Genomic DNA, 18239 nt, shown 5'->3' on the forward strand with positions numbered 1-18239 from the left:
TTTCTTCCACAAATTGTTTGAAGTAGACGTCCTGGGTCAGTGGGTATGCCAATATTAATTTTGAAAGCCTATATCAGATTAATAGTACTTTAACCAAGTATGCCTATAACCACTTGACAAGCTTCTTATCAACATGGGGCATTTTTTATTTGGAGGTCATTATTTTAACTCACAAGGTTTTGTGCTATCATTTTAAATTTTTTATTTATTTTTAGAGAGAGGGGAAGGGAAGGAGAAAAACATTGATGTGAGAGAGAAGCATCAATTATTGCCTCTTGTAAGCGCTCCAGCCAGGGACTGAACCTGCAACTTGGGCATATGCCCTCTGCCCTGACCAGGAATTGAACCAGCAGCCTTTTGCTTTGCAGGATGACACTCAACCAACGGAGCCACACTGTCCAGGGTTTTGGTATTATTATTCAATCTTATTCTTTAACTTTTCTATCTGCAGTAGCCTAATGATTTCATGCACTTCAACTGTTTAAGTTTTATAGGAAAGTCAATAGAAAACAAACCAACAAATAAAAAGAAAATGTTGGCCTGTAGAGTAACTTTTTTAAAACAAAATAAATATGGTGATTTACACTCTTGGGCTAGTCCTAATGGATATAACCTTGCTAAATGGCATTCAACTGTATGCTTCAGTTTCATATAGGCACTTTCAAAGCTGGTAGATTTTTCAGCCCATCATCACAGATGTCTCTTCTTTATCCTCCTACCTCCTAATTATTCTTTGTCCCAGTGGCCTGACTTCCAACCAGGTAGGATTTTAATCTCCCTCCGGTTTCATGGGAGGTATACAGAGAATCTAAAATTCATAGATAAACCTCCTATTGGGTTATCTTCTCCACACTAATAGAAATGACTGAGAATCACAGACAAAAATTTTCCTTTCCCTCAAAGATTAAAAAAAAAGTAATCTTGGGCACAGATCCCCAATTAAAATTTTGTCGTATAGTTTTAAGCAATATCAGCAGATTTTCAAGGGGTTCAGGATATAAACAGGTGGTTACTGCCCCGTAAAAAGTGATTGATATTGGAAGAAAGACTATGAAAGCCATGTTTGCTGTTCACTGACAGCTAAGCCCAAAGAAGAGAATTAATGTCACTTATATATGTGCATGAAGTCAGTATTACTAATTTATCTTTATTATTTAAGAATTCCAACATATAGTGTATAACTGTATCAGGCACAGTATTGATTGATCCATGGTACATTCTAATAGTGGAAGAGAATGTAAATAGAGAGATTTTTCACAAATAAAATTACTGTGATGTTTTCAATTAGTCAATCATGGTTTGCATATATTGAAAGCAATTTTTCAAGCATACAGTATTGTATATATTATAGCTTTATAATACAATAATAAGAAGTGTTTTGGGTGTTATTCAATGAATGCATTATTTTATCAGTTTTTATGACAGATGAAAGAAGTTATTGATGCTATCTTTATTTCAAAGTTGAAGGAATTGAATATCAAGGGGGTAAGTGACTTGCCCAAAGTCAGCCAGGTAGATAGAACTCAAATCTGAAGGTGTGCCTGACTCTTAAAGTACTTACACTTGACCATAATACTCTGCTCATTCCCCTGGTCATGGTTATAACAGTATTTCTCAAGCCTTTTGGTACCATTTGAATAAAGTTCAAATTCAGTATCATTTTTAAAAAAATACATTGTATTTATTATGCTATTACAGTTGTCCCATTTCCCCCCCTCACTCCCCTCTACCCTGCCTACCCTCTCCCACCCACATTTCCCCACTTTAGTTCATGTCCATGTGTCATACTTATAAGTTCTTTAGCTTGAACATTTCCCATACTATTCTTGCCCTCCCCCTGTCTATTTTCTACCTACTATCTATGCTACTTATTCTTTGTACCTTTCCCCTCTCTCTCTCCTTCCCAATCCCCTGTTGCTAACCCTCCATGTGATCTCCATTTCTGTGGTTCTGTTCCTGCTCTAGTTGTTTGCTTAGTTTGTTTTTAAGTATGGTTGTTAATAATTGTGAGTTTGCTGTCATTTGACTACACATGTTTTTTATCTTCTTTTTCTTAGATAAGTCCCTTTAACATTTCATATAATAAGGGCTTTATGATGATGAACTCCTTTAACTTGACCTTATCTGAGAAGCACTTTATCTGCCCTTCCATTCTAAATGAAAGCTTTGCTGGATAGAGCAATCTTGGATGTAGGTCCTTGCCTTTCATGACTTGGAATACTTCTTTCCAACCCCTTCTTGCCTGCAAGGTCTCTTTTGAGAAATCAGCTGACAATCTGATGGGAACTCCTTTATAGGTAACTGCCTCCTTATCTCTTGCTGCTTCCAGGATTCTCTCCTTCATTTTAATCTTGGCTAATGTAATTATGATGTGCCTTAGTGTGTTCCTCCTTGGGTCCAACTTATTTGGGCCTCTCTGAGCTTCCTGGACTTCTGGAAGTCTATTTCCTTTACCAGATCGGGAAAGTTCTTCTTCATTATTTGTTCGAATAACTTTTGCACTTGTTGTTCTTCCTCTTCCCCTTCTGGTACCCCTATAATTTGGATGCTGGAATGTTTCAAGGTGTCCTGAAGGTTCCTAAGCCTCTTCTCATTATTTTTGAATTTTTGTTCCTCCATTCTTTTCTGATTGTATGTTTTTTTTCTTCCTTCTGGTCCACCCTATTGATTTGAGTCCCAGTTTCCTTCCCATTACTATTGGTTCCCTGTGCATTTTCCTTCATTTCACTTATCATAGCCTTCATTTTTTCATCTAATTTGCGAACAAATTCAACCAATTCTGTGAGCATCCTGATCACCAGTGCCTTGAACTGTGCATCTGATACATTGGCTATCTCTTGGTCCTTTAGTTGTATTTGTTCTGGAGCTTTGATCTGTTCTTTCGTGTGGGCCATTTTTTTTTGTCTTGATGTGCCTGTTACGTACTGAGGGGCGGAGCCTTAAGTGTTTGCCCAGACAGGGCAAACCAGTCTCTGGGTTGTGACGCTGTATGTGGGGCAGGGGTCTGAGAGGAAACAATGGCACTTGCTCTACTCTCTGATGGATTTCAGTCCCTTCCTCCACTCCCCCCAAGCAAACTGGGCCTTTCTGGTACTGATTCCTGTGTGGGTGGGCTTGTGTACCTTCTCAGACCCTGTGGGACTCTCCAAGGAACTCTCTGTGAGGCTGGGAGTCTTGCTTGGCACCTCAAACCCCACAGGTGTTTTCAATTGGTATTTTGAGGCTTTATTTCCCCATGCTGGAGCCCTGGGTTGCGCAGTCTGTCTCGCTCCCCAGTTTCACCTAGTTCATCTGCATGCTAATGTGGGACCACCAGATTCCAAAAGCTACCTTGCATGCCCAGCCCTCCACAATCCGCCACCTTGAGCGCCCGGGGTCTACCAGCTGCTGCTTTTCTTACCAGGAATCCTCCAGCCACCATGTTTTGTTTGTTTGTTTGTTTTGTTTTGTTTTGTTTTGTTTTGTTTTGTTTTCTGTGACCCCTCTCGCCTGGCTGCTGGACTCCACTCTTCCTACCAGTCTAGATGAATATGTCTACTTTAACTCCTTGATTGTTGGACTTCCATACAATTCAATTTTCTGTCAGTACTGGTTGTTGTTTTGTTTATAAATTTTTATTGTCCTTATTTTGGTTGTGCGAGGAGGCATAGTGTGTCTACCTACGCCTCCAACTTGGCTGGAAGTCTCTCAGTATCATTTTTGAAATGAAATGTTGCATCCATTCTGATTTACCTTATTGGCTTCAGACCTTTCTATAACTGCATCAAGTTGGTGATGGCTTATATGACAGAAGGACAAATTTCTCACTAAAACAGCAAATTGTTGGATAAATAAATCATAGTATTTTCATATGATGGGATTCTCTACAGCAATAAAAAAGAATAAGCCACTGCTCCCTGGAACATGTGAACTCTCAGAGATGCAATAATAAGAAAGGAGATAAAACAAGAGACTGGGCTATGATCCCATTATTATGAACATGGCTATATTGCTTAGGGGTGGGGTTGAATCATAAGGAAGGCTTCTAGAGTAAAGAAAGTGGCTTGTCTTCATCCGGACTGAACTTAGATCTGTGAAGATTCACAGAGCTGTATACTTAAGATTTGAGTACTTTACTATTTCATATCATGCCTGAATTAAAAGTTAACATAATAATTAAACCACTACACTCATTTCATCCAGGGCCTCTAGTATCTATTTCATCCAGCATCTATGGGAGGGTCCTTTTAACGTAAGGATCTCTGCATCTTAGAATTGATGTTTAATAAAACTTCCTATTGCCACCCAACTTACATGAGGACCAGTGACTTGACAACCTTGAAAAGGTAATGCACAGGCAGGAATTTAAAAATAATTTTGAATGTTCAGAGGACTAATTTATGTTACTGTATTCATACACCAAAGCACCTCGTTTACAAGAGAACTCTTCAGAGATCTTCCTTCTAGTGATACTTAATAGGGGAATACACCCTGAAGCTTTGAAGTTGTTATTTAAAAGGCTCAACTGAGTCATTTACTGAAGGAAAGATGATATTTAAGAAGTCAATAAAGCTTGAGATACATTTTACCAAGGTTTTATCTGAAATTGTAAGAAAGTTTGAGAACTTAAAGGAGACCTTTCCAAGCAGGTTAACAAACTGTTTTATGTGACTCATTCTCCACACTGTTCTATGAACAGAGTTAGTGAATTGTACCTCATCTCACAGACTCACTGCACTGCACCTCCTCACAGAGTCACTGCACTGCACCTCATCTCACAGAGTTGAACTTTGTAGCCCCAACATTCTGAAACAACTTTCATATTTCCTAATGTACTCATCCTTTTTGAATTACTTTTGCAGTGATACCAAGATCTGAATAATACACCACCTGTGAAAAGCTGTTTCCAGATTTGGGATGATTTTCATATGTTGTTTACAGACAGAAACAGTTAACTTACCATAAAACTTGGGCAGTTTTTGCACCATCATTGGAAGCCTCTCTGCTTAGTGGTTGGATCCTTTGTAATAACCATCCACCCATCCTGATTCCCTCCAAATTTTTTGAAGACTTATTGTGGGTTAGGCCCTGGGCTTCCCATTTTAGTGTTTCTGCAAATAAAACCAAACCTAAAGTGTGGTCAGTAATCATACTAATACTATATCTACTAATACTCCTATCACTATTATATAACTCATAGGCTTTGAGCACATTGTGAACAGAAAATTTTTATTTTATTTTTTGGCTTTTGTTCATTTAGTAGATGTATCTGTAATAAAATATATTTTAGTTCAACTGTTGACATTTATGATGTACTTAGTAAATATTCGTGGAATATGTGAGTTAGTGAGTGAGTTAATGAATGAGTGGATGATGGATGAACTTTAATACTCAGAATTTAACAAGAATATTTCATATATATATGAAATATTCTGTATATATTGAACTTGTCATATTTACCTGGCACTGTGCTGAGTATTATATGTGAGTTATTGCATTTGACTTTCTCTACAACTCTATGAGGGAAATACTGTTATTATTATCTCCATTTTATAGATTGAGGAAACTGAGGCTTAAGGAAGTTAAGTAATTCATTACTTCTAGCCGTGGTTAGCAAACTTTCTCTCTAAAGAAACATATAGTAAATATTTTGGCTTTGCAGGCCCTGAGGTTTCTGTCCCAACTCTGTTGTAGTAAAAAAGCAGCCGAAGACAATGTGTAAACCAATAGTCATTGTTGTGTTCCAATAAAACTGTATTTACACAGGGTCAGTGGATGGGATTGTCCCAGGGACCCTGGTACCCTGACCCTTATCACATAGCATCAGTGGTAGAACTTAGAGTTAAACCAAGGCAACGTAACTTTGAAAACTATTTAACCAATAAGGAACAAAAAGCAAGAAACTTTCTTTAGTGGTCTGCATTAATATTTATTATTTATTTTTTCCTTTTGCCTTTCCCTCCAAAGTCTTCCATTGCAAATTGAAAGAAAGTAAAACTAAAGGCCCCTGCAATGTACTAGTCCCCTGGCCTGTGTGCTATGGGATGTGGTGCCCTTGTCCCCACATCCTTTCATTATGCCCCTGCAGGTCCACCTCAAGAGGTGGGCACATCATCCACATGCCCAGAATGATTAGGCCACTCACTTTCAATCATACAGCTAGGAGCCGAATCAGATTCTTTGGACTGGGCATAAATTTCAGAAATCTTTCAACTCATTAGATTCTTGGCTAAAGTTTTCTTTTATCTTTTTTCTCCCTATTCCTTTCCTCTTCTTCACCTGTTGTTCTTTCCAGAAATCAAACATTTGTCAGTGTCTTCTCTGTGCTGACAGTAAGATAGAGCTGGAAGTATAAAGTCCAATTAAATAAAATATGAGCCCTACCTTCAGGGAGCTCTCAGCTCAATCAGGGAGGCAGGTGTTAAAGCAGGTGGTTGAAGTATGTTAAATGTTGTAAGAGAGGACATTATAGGTGGCACCCTGGTGACACTGGAGGGGATGAGGACCTCTGACTTGCTTAAACTTCGAGGGCCTTCCAGCCTGGATTTCCTTCAGATGCACCAACCACCTGGGCTGTATCCTGAGCTTCAGGTATTGACAGGCAGATCTACTAGGAGGAGACAAAATAGTGATGCACTAGCACATATTTAGGATGGGCTGCTTTGGATGCATGGTCAAGGGAGGCTTCTTGGTGGAGTCACATTGAGCCGAGGTCTGAAGAGTGAGTGACAACCTACCCTGCAAGGAGCAGAGTGAAGAGCTTTCTAGACAGAGAAATCAGCTCAACAAAGGCCTGGAGGTAGTGAAATGCTCAGAATACTTAAGAAAGAGGAAGGAAGCTGATGGAGCTGAACTGTAATGAACTATGGAAATCATGGCAAAAAGAATCTGCAGGTGGCCTGGGCCCAGATCCTGGAGAGCTTAGATGAGTCATGTGTTAAATTTAATTTTTGAAATGCCATTCTCACTGAGTGGTTCTCACTCTCAAAATCACAGAGAAGCTTTTAAACATCCAGATGCCCGGGCCACACTGAGATAATCAGAGCAGTATTTTGTCATAGTTGTTGTCAGCCTTTGTTTTTCTTTTAAAAGTAATGAAAGGTGGTTTTAGTGGACAGCCAGGAGGAGACTCACTGGCCCAACTGTTGTGTAGAGAGGGGAGTGGAGGGCAGTAGAGAAAGCAAGGAAACCAGTTAGTTAAGGCTGCTGGGTGTCTTTTAGGTTCAAATTGGTGGTGATTTAGGCTAGAGTTATTATGGAGAGCTGGAAAGTCATTGTGGACAGATTTGAGGTATGGTCAGAAGGTAGAATCTTCTGGACTTTCTGATAGACCATATCTGGGTGTGTCAGGAAAGGAAGAAATCAAAATAATTCCTAGATTTGGGGGTTGGTCTCCTGGGTTGAAAGACAGTACCATTTTATTGAAAATAAAAGATTGAAATGCGGTGGAGGGGTCATGATTGACTGAATTTATCTTAGAACCCTAAAACTGTTTGTTCATGACCAGAAGTAGAGTTATTACTGTGTTTTTGTGTGTGTTTCTGTACGTAGGGCATGCCGCATCTTTGGGTCAAGGGTCGCTATTGCTCCATTTTAAAAGATAGGTGGGTGTGTTAGGCACTATGATAAATTTTTATTTAATCCTCAATAGCCCCAAGAAGTTATGGGGAAGTACTGTCTGTTTTACAGATGAGAAAATTGAGTCATGGCAATACTGCAGTGATCACACAGCTATTTGGTGGAAGAGCAAGATTTTAACCTGGGTTTCCCAGCCTGGTTTCAAAAACTTTACACTTAGCCACTACATTACTTTTATATTTCCTAGTCACTGTTCAAGACAAGCTCATCACCTACAGAAGATCCATCTGCATTATTTTCTGTGGAGTGACTTGTTTTCAATTAATTGTCAAGTGCAGCCTTTATAAGATAAGCTTCTTCCTGTTACCTACAGCATGAATGTTACCTACCCCACCCACACTGGGGCCGTTTTTTCCACCTGAGCTGCTAAAAGAATTGAAAGATCCTGAGCACAAGTTAGTAGACTACATGCTCTATGAAGAAATCATATTATTTTCTCAAAGGAGAGAAAGTTAGCCCCATGCAACAATGATGTCTGGGAACAAACTTTCTGATTTTCCATTTTGTTCTGCTACAAATGGCACATTCTATCAATCAGGGCCTGCTGGGAAAGATTTTGTCTTTCTTCATCGCAATTTAATTTTATCCTCTGTTGAACTCAGGTGCATTTTAAATACAAACCTGAACCATTCAGTTAGCAATAATCTGTGTCCTCTTTGAGGTGGGGCTGGCCTTTGTTTAGACTAACACCCCATGTGAAAGGAATTTTTCTAATTTGTTGATTTGTAGACATTTGCCTATTTACATAATCTTTTTGTATCCTACCAAACACTGCTTACCATAGGCTCTTAAATCAGATGCTCTGACAGCTTTAATACTGTCTAGAGAATCATTTTTCACTGGTTTGTTGGTGGACTAAAGCAGGATGTTTCCATGAGTTAACTGGTTGGTTTCAGAAATACAGTGACAGGGAGCTGAAGTCCTCTTCTAGCGACAGTATTGGACACCGAAGTCTTCCCATGAGTGCATGGCTTGGAACAGAGAAAAAGCCCTGTGAGGTATTACCTACGAGAGTGGATTGATACTTAACCAATCTTCAGAGACAATAATATGGCAGCAGTTATTCAGTGCTCCAGAGGAAGCACAGAGTAGAAATATCTCTCCCAAAGAAAGGCGTTGAGGTGTGTAATTAGTTCTCGCTTAGACTGGTTGCTATGAATTAGAAAGAACAGCTGCTCACACCAGTGTATCTTGCTGTACGCCTTGCCCAGGGACATCTTTCATTAAGAAGGCCTTGGTTTGATACTGTAATTTATTGGTTTTCTATGTTTGTTTAAACATAAAAGCTACTGAAAACTCTTTATCCCAGAATTATCAATGTGTGATTGCATCATTTGGGGTGTGCTCATTTTTGCCACATTCAATAAACAGTTCCTGTTTGGGACTAGGATTCTAAATGTGTTGTTTCCCCTCAAACTCTAGAAACTGATGATAGCAGGTTTATGAGGGGTAAGAGCTTATTTACAAGCATCGGAACCAACTTTTAATAGCTGGTGCACTAGAGTAAGGAAAGTGGGGAGGTGTGGACTCTTTATGGAAGCCAGGCCCTCATGCCTCTGGGAGCTAAAACTAGACTCTGGGCTATGTAAGGGGGAGCACTGTGATTTGTTTATTGTAACATCCCAGTACCCAGTTCTTGGCATATGGTTATCTGTTGCTGTGTAGCACATTTCTACAGACTTGGCAGCTAAAACAACACACATTTACCACCTCATGGTTTCTGTGGGTCCTCTGTTTCAGTCTCTCACAAGGCTGCAATCAAGGTGTCACCTGAGACTGGGGTCTCATCTGAAAGTTCAAGTGGGGAAGGAGCCCATTCCATGCTCACTCAGGTTGTTGGCAGAATTCAGTTAATCAAGGGCCTCAGTTTCCCTTCAGTTCTCATGTGGGCTTCTCTGGCATGGCCTTTTATATCACAAGGGGTGTAAGCTGAGTAGGCAGTGGGATGGAGGTTAGACTCTCATGTAAACTAATCATGAAAGTGATTTTTCCCTCTGCCTAATCATAGAAGTGATGCTACTCAATCAGCCCACCCTCCAAAGGAGGAGATGACACTGGGTGTGCACACCTGGAGCCAGGGGTCACTGTGAGTATTGTCAGAGTCAGCCTGCCACAGCATGCAGTAGTGCCCATGCATATGGGTTGTGTGAATGAGTGTTAAGAGCTAGGCTCTTGTGACTTGAACATAACATTTTTCCTGTTGCCTCTTTATACAACTATGAGGAAAAGCAAGATTGTTTTAATATTTTATTTTTGATACCTACCTGATATTTACATAGTCTACCCCTATCCCTCTTAATGCCATCTGGTTACTTGATTACTGAACTTCAGTTATATGCATAGTGATGACCTTACCTACTAATAGGAAGAAATTTTCAAGAGAAGAATTAATCTGGCAACCCTTTTGATCCTATTCGCCTCATCTCTTACATTATTCTTGCTGCGTGAATGGTGGAGATTTAAGGCAGTCCCCACACACCGTACTTTTTGGATTCTGAGTCTTTTGTAAATGGAGTGCCCAGAGCAGCTTTTTGCTTCGGGGGTGGGGATAAAAAAGCAAAGGTGAGAGTTCACATCTAATGTGTTTGGGTTGAAGTCTTTTGCTGTGTGTGGAAACAGTCAGCCCCACTTTCTCCCATAAGCCTTTGATACTGTTGGGGCTTTTTCGGTGCATGGCCAGATTATTAACAAGAGAAAGTCAAAGTTGTCTACCATCTCAACACCAGAAACTCGCAGGCCAGTCACTGAACCTGAAATAAGCTGCTCTTGCCTCAGGCTTCCCCAGATCACATGCTATTTTTTTTACTATTATTCAAAGGGCATACAATATCTGTGTGAAATGGTTTGCACTGTAGCTTAATACCCTAGGTTGTAATTTGCTAGGTTGGGATTTCTTTTTTGCTTCTTTTTAGTTCAAGAGCAATCTTTACTTTGAGTGGACTGGCAGAGGTGGAGCAGGTGGGTTCTGGGACTGTCTTGAACTGCTGTAACAAGGCTTCCCCCACTACCTTCTTGGCTCTGAAACACAATGCCTTAAACAGACAAAGGAGGACAAAAACCACCATGTGGGCCCCTATGAAAATCTCATTTGCCAGGTTCCCCATCCTACCTACTCCCTCCCTCTTTTCTGCTTTGGCTTTGAAAGTGAGTGCTGAGTCAGTCTGAAGCCAGAGGAAACGGCATTGTATACTCACCCCCGGATAGTTTGATCCTGGTGAAATGAAAATGGCCTGTGTTGACAATAGACAAGCCTGCTGCTGGCAAGAGGGCCTCACTGTCACCCTGTGGTATTGGGTTTTTCAGTAATAGGCTCCTCCAAGCCCAGTCTGAGAATTAAATAAAGTCTGGTGGGCTGGAGATATGGGGGCAGAGAGATAGAGAGTGGTCAGTGTAAGTAGACCAAGAACATTAAATTCATTCCCTCTGAAGCCTTCTCTGACCATGAATTTCAATTCTCTATAGATGAATAACATGTATTGACTAGTTTTCACTAATATTATGAATTAACAGTAAGTAAGCATTTCAGTGTGTAAGCTCCACTTGAAGGAGGGGAGGACAAATCCTATTAGCATTTGTAATTGTGTTGCTTTTCATATTAATCCTTTCCCATGGCTGAGGCCTTTGGAGTTTTCTCATCTGTGGATGGAAACCAGCCCCAGGTGTGTGCTGTCAATTGCTGGAAAATGGATGATGACACGGCCGTACCCCATGCCTGTGATGGGGCTCTTCCTTCTCTTGTGAGCTGCCTCTCTCATTTTGGCATATTGATGAGATGAGGCTAAAAATGTGATGCTGGAAATTTATTAGTGGGAGTTAAACCAAGCCTCCTGGCCACGAGTCCACACTTGGTTACCTGCCTTCAGCTGATTGGGACACAAAAACCCTTCATTTCCTGAAATGTCCTCCAGCTCTCCAGAGCCATGCCGCACTCTGAGCTGTACCTCACCTTCCTCTCAAACCTCCTTCCAGGCAGTTTGGGGTGCTGAGTGCCCCCACCCCTGTGACTCTGCTTTACGTCCTCTCACTGCAGCAGTGAGCATCAAGGAACAGAAAATGTTGTTGGGGTGTCGGAAAGAAAGAAAGAGATTTGTGCTTTCAAAACAGAGAAGAAGAAAAGTTACATTTGCGAGCATTAAAAAGGAAATTCAGAAAAAGAATAATGCTTTCAATATAGATCAATGGTTGGTGGATTGATGCTATTACTGTCTTCTTGTGCATAGGCACATTTCCTGAATTATTGACAAGTGTATAATTTATTCATAAAGGAATCTGGCCTGTGTTCTGTCTCAAGTAAGGCCTATCTGAAATGCAAAGATGTGAAAATAGCCAAGTTTTAAATGGTTTGTGCCAGGAAGTTCTTGACAGCAGCTTGAACCAAATTCTGGTCACTGGTAGCCAAGGTGTTGAAGTCAGAACAAAAGAAGCTGCAGCATCCTGGCTACATGGCCCTTTAGGTAAGAGCCGAGGAAGGAGAGGATAATCCGATCTAAAGTCAGAGTGGGTGAGAAGTACAAGCCCTTGTCCTGAGCAGACATTGTAACTTCTGAATACACAGTTACATGCTCACAGTCAGTGAGGACAGAGCATCCTCTCTGCAGTTTAGGAAGGCTGTGCAGAGTCTCTAGTCCTGCTGTTTGTCATTTGCCTCTGCAGCCATGGTTAATGGTGTAGCCATCACCCTCCGCAGGCATGAATCCTTTTCCCACAAGAGGGTATTGGTGGACATGACATTTATAGGACTGTAGGAGCAGCTGGCAATGTCGGATTCAAGGCAAGTAGGTTGTCTTGGATATCCAGTTTAGCAGGTGGCCAGGACTTAATGGATTGAAAATTATTAGAATCCAAGTCAAGAGCCAAGTGGTACAGTGGGTAGGAAGAGTAAATGGCAGCGTGTATGTGAATGCAGACAGGTACACTCTGCCTGGGCCTCTCTGCCCCCATTTCATTTTGCTTCAAAAGCATGAATGACACAAATCCTCCTCTAGAGCTTGCACTATAGAAACATCTCCAGAGATTACTAATAACTTGGTTATTAATTTGATAGTTGATTGAATCCTTATGGGGGCTGTTATTTGGAAAGGAAACTTGATGAAGCTTAGATTTATTTCATTAGCACTTATATAAATTTGGGTTTTTGACCAAACCTGCATGTCGTGGTTACCTGTATTGCTGACATCTGTGTTTGTTTTGGTTATATCTGAAGACACTTAACAGCTTTAACTCAGAGTCCTATGTTGCATTTGTATACCATCCTTTTTGAAGATGACTCGATGCCATGAAAGATGCTCCAAAATGGAAGTATCCGATGCTAAGTGTTGCAACAAGAGCACAGACTGAAGGCAAAGAGGGTGCCCATTTCTTCTCATCCATTTAAAGCTCATTTATGCAACTGCTGCCTTCTCGGTATTGCTGCATAACTCCTTTGATCTTAAAGTGGAAGGAAGCAAATTTCAAGAGCCAGGAACACTCATCATGTGGCTTTAAAAGAAGCAGCATGTTTTGAAATTGAGCGGATATCAAATCAAACACAAATTTGGATTTTTTGAAATTTGAACTCAAGTAGGTATTACCTTTAGAGCTAAGCACATTGAGAAATTCAAGATAAAATTGCTGTTGTTTGACATTGATTTGAGTTTCAGTGTCCGGATCAAGTTGTTTCCCAGTCACATCCACCCCATTGAGTGTTGCATTTGTACTCAGCAATATACTGCAAGCTTTACACATGTAAGCTCATGGCAGCTTTAGGAGATTTATCCCCATTTCCCAGATGAGGACACTGAAGCTATCAGGTTCATTCGTCTCTGACTTGGAATTCCATTTTTTTCTCTATTGCTTGACCTCTTCTACCCTGGACAGAGCCCAGAATTTGTACACATGGGTTTATCCTTTATTGCAGGCATATTTTAAAGCTGCCCATATTGCTTAGCTTATGTCCATGAATTTTTTTAAATTGCAAATTAATTGAAACAGTGATTGAAAGGCGTTATTTCAGTTAAGGTTGTGCATTACTGGAATAAACCTTTTTTAGCATGCTGATTAGATTTCCACCCTGAGTTTTGGAACCAAAAGACCAACTAGAGAATGGGCTTAGTATTATTATGAAGTTACTTTGACTAGCCAGTAACCTCCATTTTTCTCTCCCTTTCTCTTCACCCATTTTCTCAGCCTCAGGTATATAAACCCGCATTGCAGAAAGGCTTTCCATTTATGAGCTCAGTTTAAATCTGGTGTCTGGCCCTTGAGTTTCAATGAGACTAGGCCTGAGTAATCAGACATAGAGATACTGCAGTCAGCAGTGACCAACCAGAAATTAAACTTGGGTTAGGTTGTCTGGTTATTTTCCTCTTCCACGGGCTACAGATGTTATTGGTAGGTGTAGTCATGGAAGATTAGGAACACTTGTTTTTGAGCTTTCACTTTTTCAAATAAGAGTACTGCATTTAAAGGTTCCCATGAATACAGAATAGTTCCCTGCAGATGAAATTGAAAGTCAGAGTATCTGTGAAATGTTCCCATGGTAGAGGAAGGTAAGCACATGAGTTACCAGGCTGAGAGCAAATGCTGTGTCTTATGACATGAAATCTCACTGAGAAATGTTTAGGACAGACCAAGGTGTACTGGTTAAGAAAATTATTTGTATCTTAGCCTGTCCCTTATCCTCCATCTCTACGCACTCATAGAAACTCTAACTTTTGCTCTGTAACAAATGGTCCTAATTAGTTAAAACAATAATTATTTAATTACTTTATGATTCCATAGGTTGGCTGGTTGGGTCTTTCTGTTGGGGCTAGCTTGGCTGGTCTCTGCAGACTGCAGGTTCTTCTGAGGCTGGGTGGTCTCGAATGGACTCAGTCTCCTGTCTGGTAGTTGGCAGGTGGGGTGAGGGGAGGACATCTAAAATAATGTCAGCTGACAAGGCCTTTGTCAGCTCCCTGTGATCTTTCATCCTCCAGTAGGCCAGCCTGGGTTGGTTCACCTGGTCATCTCAGGATTTCAGAGAGTAACAAGAAGATACTGCACTGAAGTCCCACGTAAACCACATCCTACATCATGTTTGCTAATGTCACATTGGCCAAAACAAGCCACATAGTCAAGCCCAGTTTCAAAAAGTGGAGAAGTCAATAAACACCATTAATGGGAGGAGTAGCAAAGTTAAAGAGCAAAGGTGCATGTGACAGGAACAGCAGGAGTTTGTGACTATTTTGTCATTTCCCACAAATATTAGAGTAAGTACAAGTAGTTGAACTGACATTAACATCTCTTCCAGACTCAATCTGGAAAGGGGAGGCCATCTTTTTATCTGTAACTTCAGTGTGATGTGGGGTATTTCTCTAGGCTTTTATTTTCTTCTACCACTTTTGAAATGTGGCTTATTTACTGGTAGACTCTCTCGCTTCCTTAGTTGTGATTCCATTTTTTATCATGTTTTAAAATTTTGATCAACTATTTGCTATGGCACAATTTTTTTTTCATTTTGGCATATTCTGTGGGTTTTTGTCATTGAAGAATATTTTGTGCTTCACTAAGTATGTTAAACCTCTGGCTTGAGCTTCCTGTTCAGCAATTTGGAAGTAGACTCATGCCAACTCCTAGAATTTAACTTTTGTAATCTGATACACTGGGTTCCTAACCACTGATTCCACCCCTCCATATATGTAGTGTTTACTATGCAGGACCAAATCCCACATCATTTTATTAGTCTATAAACATGACACCATACATAATGACACCAGTGTTTGAATTTAGTTATCACTCAAAGTTACAGACATTAATATGTAATCACTGTTAACTCATAGAACATCTAACCGAGTTCCCCCACCTCAACTTTTGCAACTTTATCTCAAACCAGATAATCCTTTACTAGGGGTGGAAGAGTCTATTCTCATCATTATGAGTGTTTAGCAACATCCCCACCTGTACTTACTTGATACTACTAGCTCCTCCTCCACCACCCACCTGTACTTGTGACAACCAACACTGTCTGTGGACACGGCCAAATGTCCCCTGAAGAAGTAGGGAGTGGTAGACAGGTAAAATTTGCTTCAGTTGAAAACCACTGCTCTAACCTGGAAATGCTGAGACAGAAGAGAGTAAGAAATGTGTGAGGTACAGGTTATTATCAAAGAGCAAACTGGGAACAGCAACCCAACAGGGGGACTATAAGCAGGGAAGGAGAGGAGAAATTTTTAAGTTACCTTAAAATTTAACCAGTGATGGCCCTGTTCCCCTGCATGACTAGGAAACATAACATTGAAAGATTCATTGATAACTAAACTTTATTATGTTAAAAATGGATTACAAGTAAATACCGCCCCTGAAAAACAATTCAAAAGCTATGCTGACACAGCTGCAGATATTGAAAAACTCTTTCTTTGGGAAAAGTTAAACACACACAAAAGTAGAGAAAATTGTGTCATGATTCAGGCAGTACTCATCATCCAAGGTCACAAATGATTGATAATGGGCAGCCTTTTAATATCTATATACTGCTCACTTCCCCTGCCATTCACTCATGCATTATTTTGAAACAATTCCAGTCATCATGTCATTTCGTTTATAAATACTTCAATATGTATCTATAAGAAAATACTTAAAAACCAAAATTATAATATACTAGTGTAATGTTAATTTTCTAGAATAGTCAAGAATAAGGCTTTATGCTGAATACTATCAGAAAGTTGAGGGAAAGAATGGATGAGGGTCAGGATCAAAGAGGCTTCACTTGTAGGGGTATTAAAAACCCCAGAAGGAAATGAAGGTGGGAGACACCTTCTCTTCAAACTCTTTTCTCCTCTTTTCTCATCTCTCTTGCTTTGAGTGACTCTTAGAAATGTCCCTTGTAGTATGTGATGAGACACAGGAGACCAGGGTCCTTAGAAGGAGAGTAGGCTGGCAAGGAACAGATCCTTTTCTAAAACAAAGAAGAGAAATAAACACAATCACAATAAGGGGTTGAAATATTCAGTCAAGGATGGATTGTTCTTTGGTGCCTTTCAATGACTTTAGCTGATCAGGGTCTATCTACTTTAAATAAAACAAAGCAAGAGGAGAATGTCTTACCAATTGCTTTTTAAAATTTTGCTAGGACTGTGGTATTTCTCTCCTGTTCTCATATATTCTGAGAATTTTCTTTCTTTTGATTTAGACTTCCTCACTTGATTTTATTATGTGATAAATCTATGTTTCGTGAGAGCCATGGTATATGTGAGACCTAAGCAGCTTGCTAGATAACATCTATTTTTCCCTCCTTCTCTTTAGAAGATTAAACTGAGACTGTTGTGTCTGATGCCAGCATAGATTTAACCAATCATATTTCCTTTACATGTAGGTCAGTCCAAGGGACAATTCTGCACTGGATCCTATTATCCATGGGTTGAAGGGCGTCGTACATCATGGTAAGTAAACCACGTACACTTCTTTTTGCTGGGAGGTGAAGGGCTAAGATCCCTACTTAAAGAAATGGGGTTATCTTGCAGAGGACATAGGGTGACACTCATTCCTCATCCACTGATGGTTGAAGGGCATGAGAGCCATTATTTGATGGGTAAGAGCACGCCCATTTATTACTTACAAATGGATCTAGGTTAACTGTAAGCAATTTATTTCTTTTCAGGTATTACTTTGGATGCCTATGTCATAAATCAAAATGCCCTAAGATGTACCATTCATAAGCATTAAACCTGCCACTTGTCTCATATCTCTTCAAAAATATTTTTTCAAGTATCTTCTAATTTATAAATTTCTTGATATGCGTCTCAGATTGAGGGAAAAAATTAAGTAGCAATGATTAGTCATTAAAGTTTGCCGCATGTGAGCAAGCATAGCCTGCTCTGAGAGTGGAAAAGGCTTGGCCATTGTTCTGTGCCGCAAACATCTTATCCTTAGGCATAAAACTGGGAGAGGAAGTAAGATAAATGGGTTCTGTCTTTCCCAACTGGTTTTTATTGTAGAAATTTCCTTGCAACTTTATTATTGGTAATATATCATTACCTGTGACATCAGGATCCTCTAATTTCAAAATTGTCACAGGGAGGGGTGGAGTCTAGATGTAATGTAATGATTTGAAAAGGTTTAATAATCTACTTAGAATTTCAAAGACATGACAGAAATGGCATTAGTAATTGTAATAAATCTCCCCTTTATCTCCACAGCTGTGATTAAACGTCTTTATACCTTTCTGGAAGAATTGTCTTTAGACATTAGCCAACTCTGCAGAACTTACAAAACACCCCATCCTTTTTTTTAAGGGAAATTAAAACCAGTTGTCTGTGTTTGGTTGAATCAAGTGGAATTTCGGGTTAATTATTCTGCTCCTATATATCATGCAACAGGTGATAATAGTAAACCTAGTTACAGTAGTGAAAGAGAGTAACTGAAGACACCCCCATAGAGCAGGGGTCTCAAACTCATTTTCACCGGGGGCCACATCAGCCTCACAGTTGCCTTCAAAGGGCCAAATGTAATTTCAGCTCCTTAACAGTTAAGGAGTAGTTACATTTATACAGTCCTAAAATTATTTCGGCCCTTCTAAGGCATCCACAAGGCTGATGTGGCCTCCAGTGAAAATGAGTTTGAGACCCCTGTCACAGAGGTTATTATTGTAGGAAGTTTTTGTTGCTTCT

The 18239-nt window shown here is 40.0% G+C and overlaps 1 protein-coding gene across 3 annotated transcripts in view; it reads left to right on the top strand.

Annotated features, from left to right (window-relative positions):
- The window catches only part of PTPRG (protein tyrosine phosphatase receptor type G), a 704882-nt gene that overhangs the window by 528374 nt on the left and 158269 nt on the right, over nt 1-18239 (top strand). For all 3 annotated transcript variants that reach the window (XM_045832024.1, XM_045832025.1, XM_045832026.1), the window contains exon 6: nt 16946-17012. In XM_045832024.1, coding sequence (XP_045687980.1) covers nt 16946-17012 — 67 coding nt within the window. The remainder of the gene's footprint in view (nt 1-16945; nt 17013-18239) is intronic.

Source organism: Phyllostomus hastatus, unplaced genomic scaffold (assembly GCF_019186645.2).
Source record: "Phyllostomus hastatus isolate PE091 unplaced genomic scaffold, TTU_PhHast_1.1 phas_contig_16, whole genome shotgun sequence".
NCBI lineage: Eukaryota > Metazoa > Chordata > Mammalia > Chiroptera > Phyllostomidae > Phyllostomus > Phyllostomus hastatus.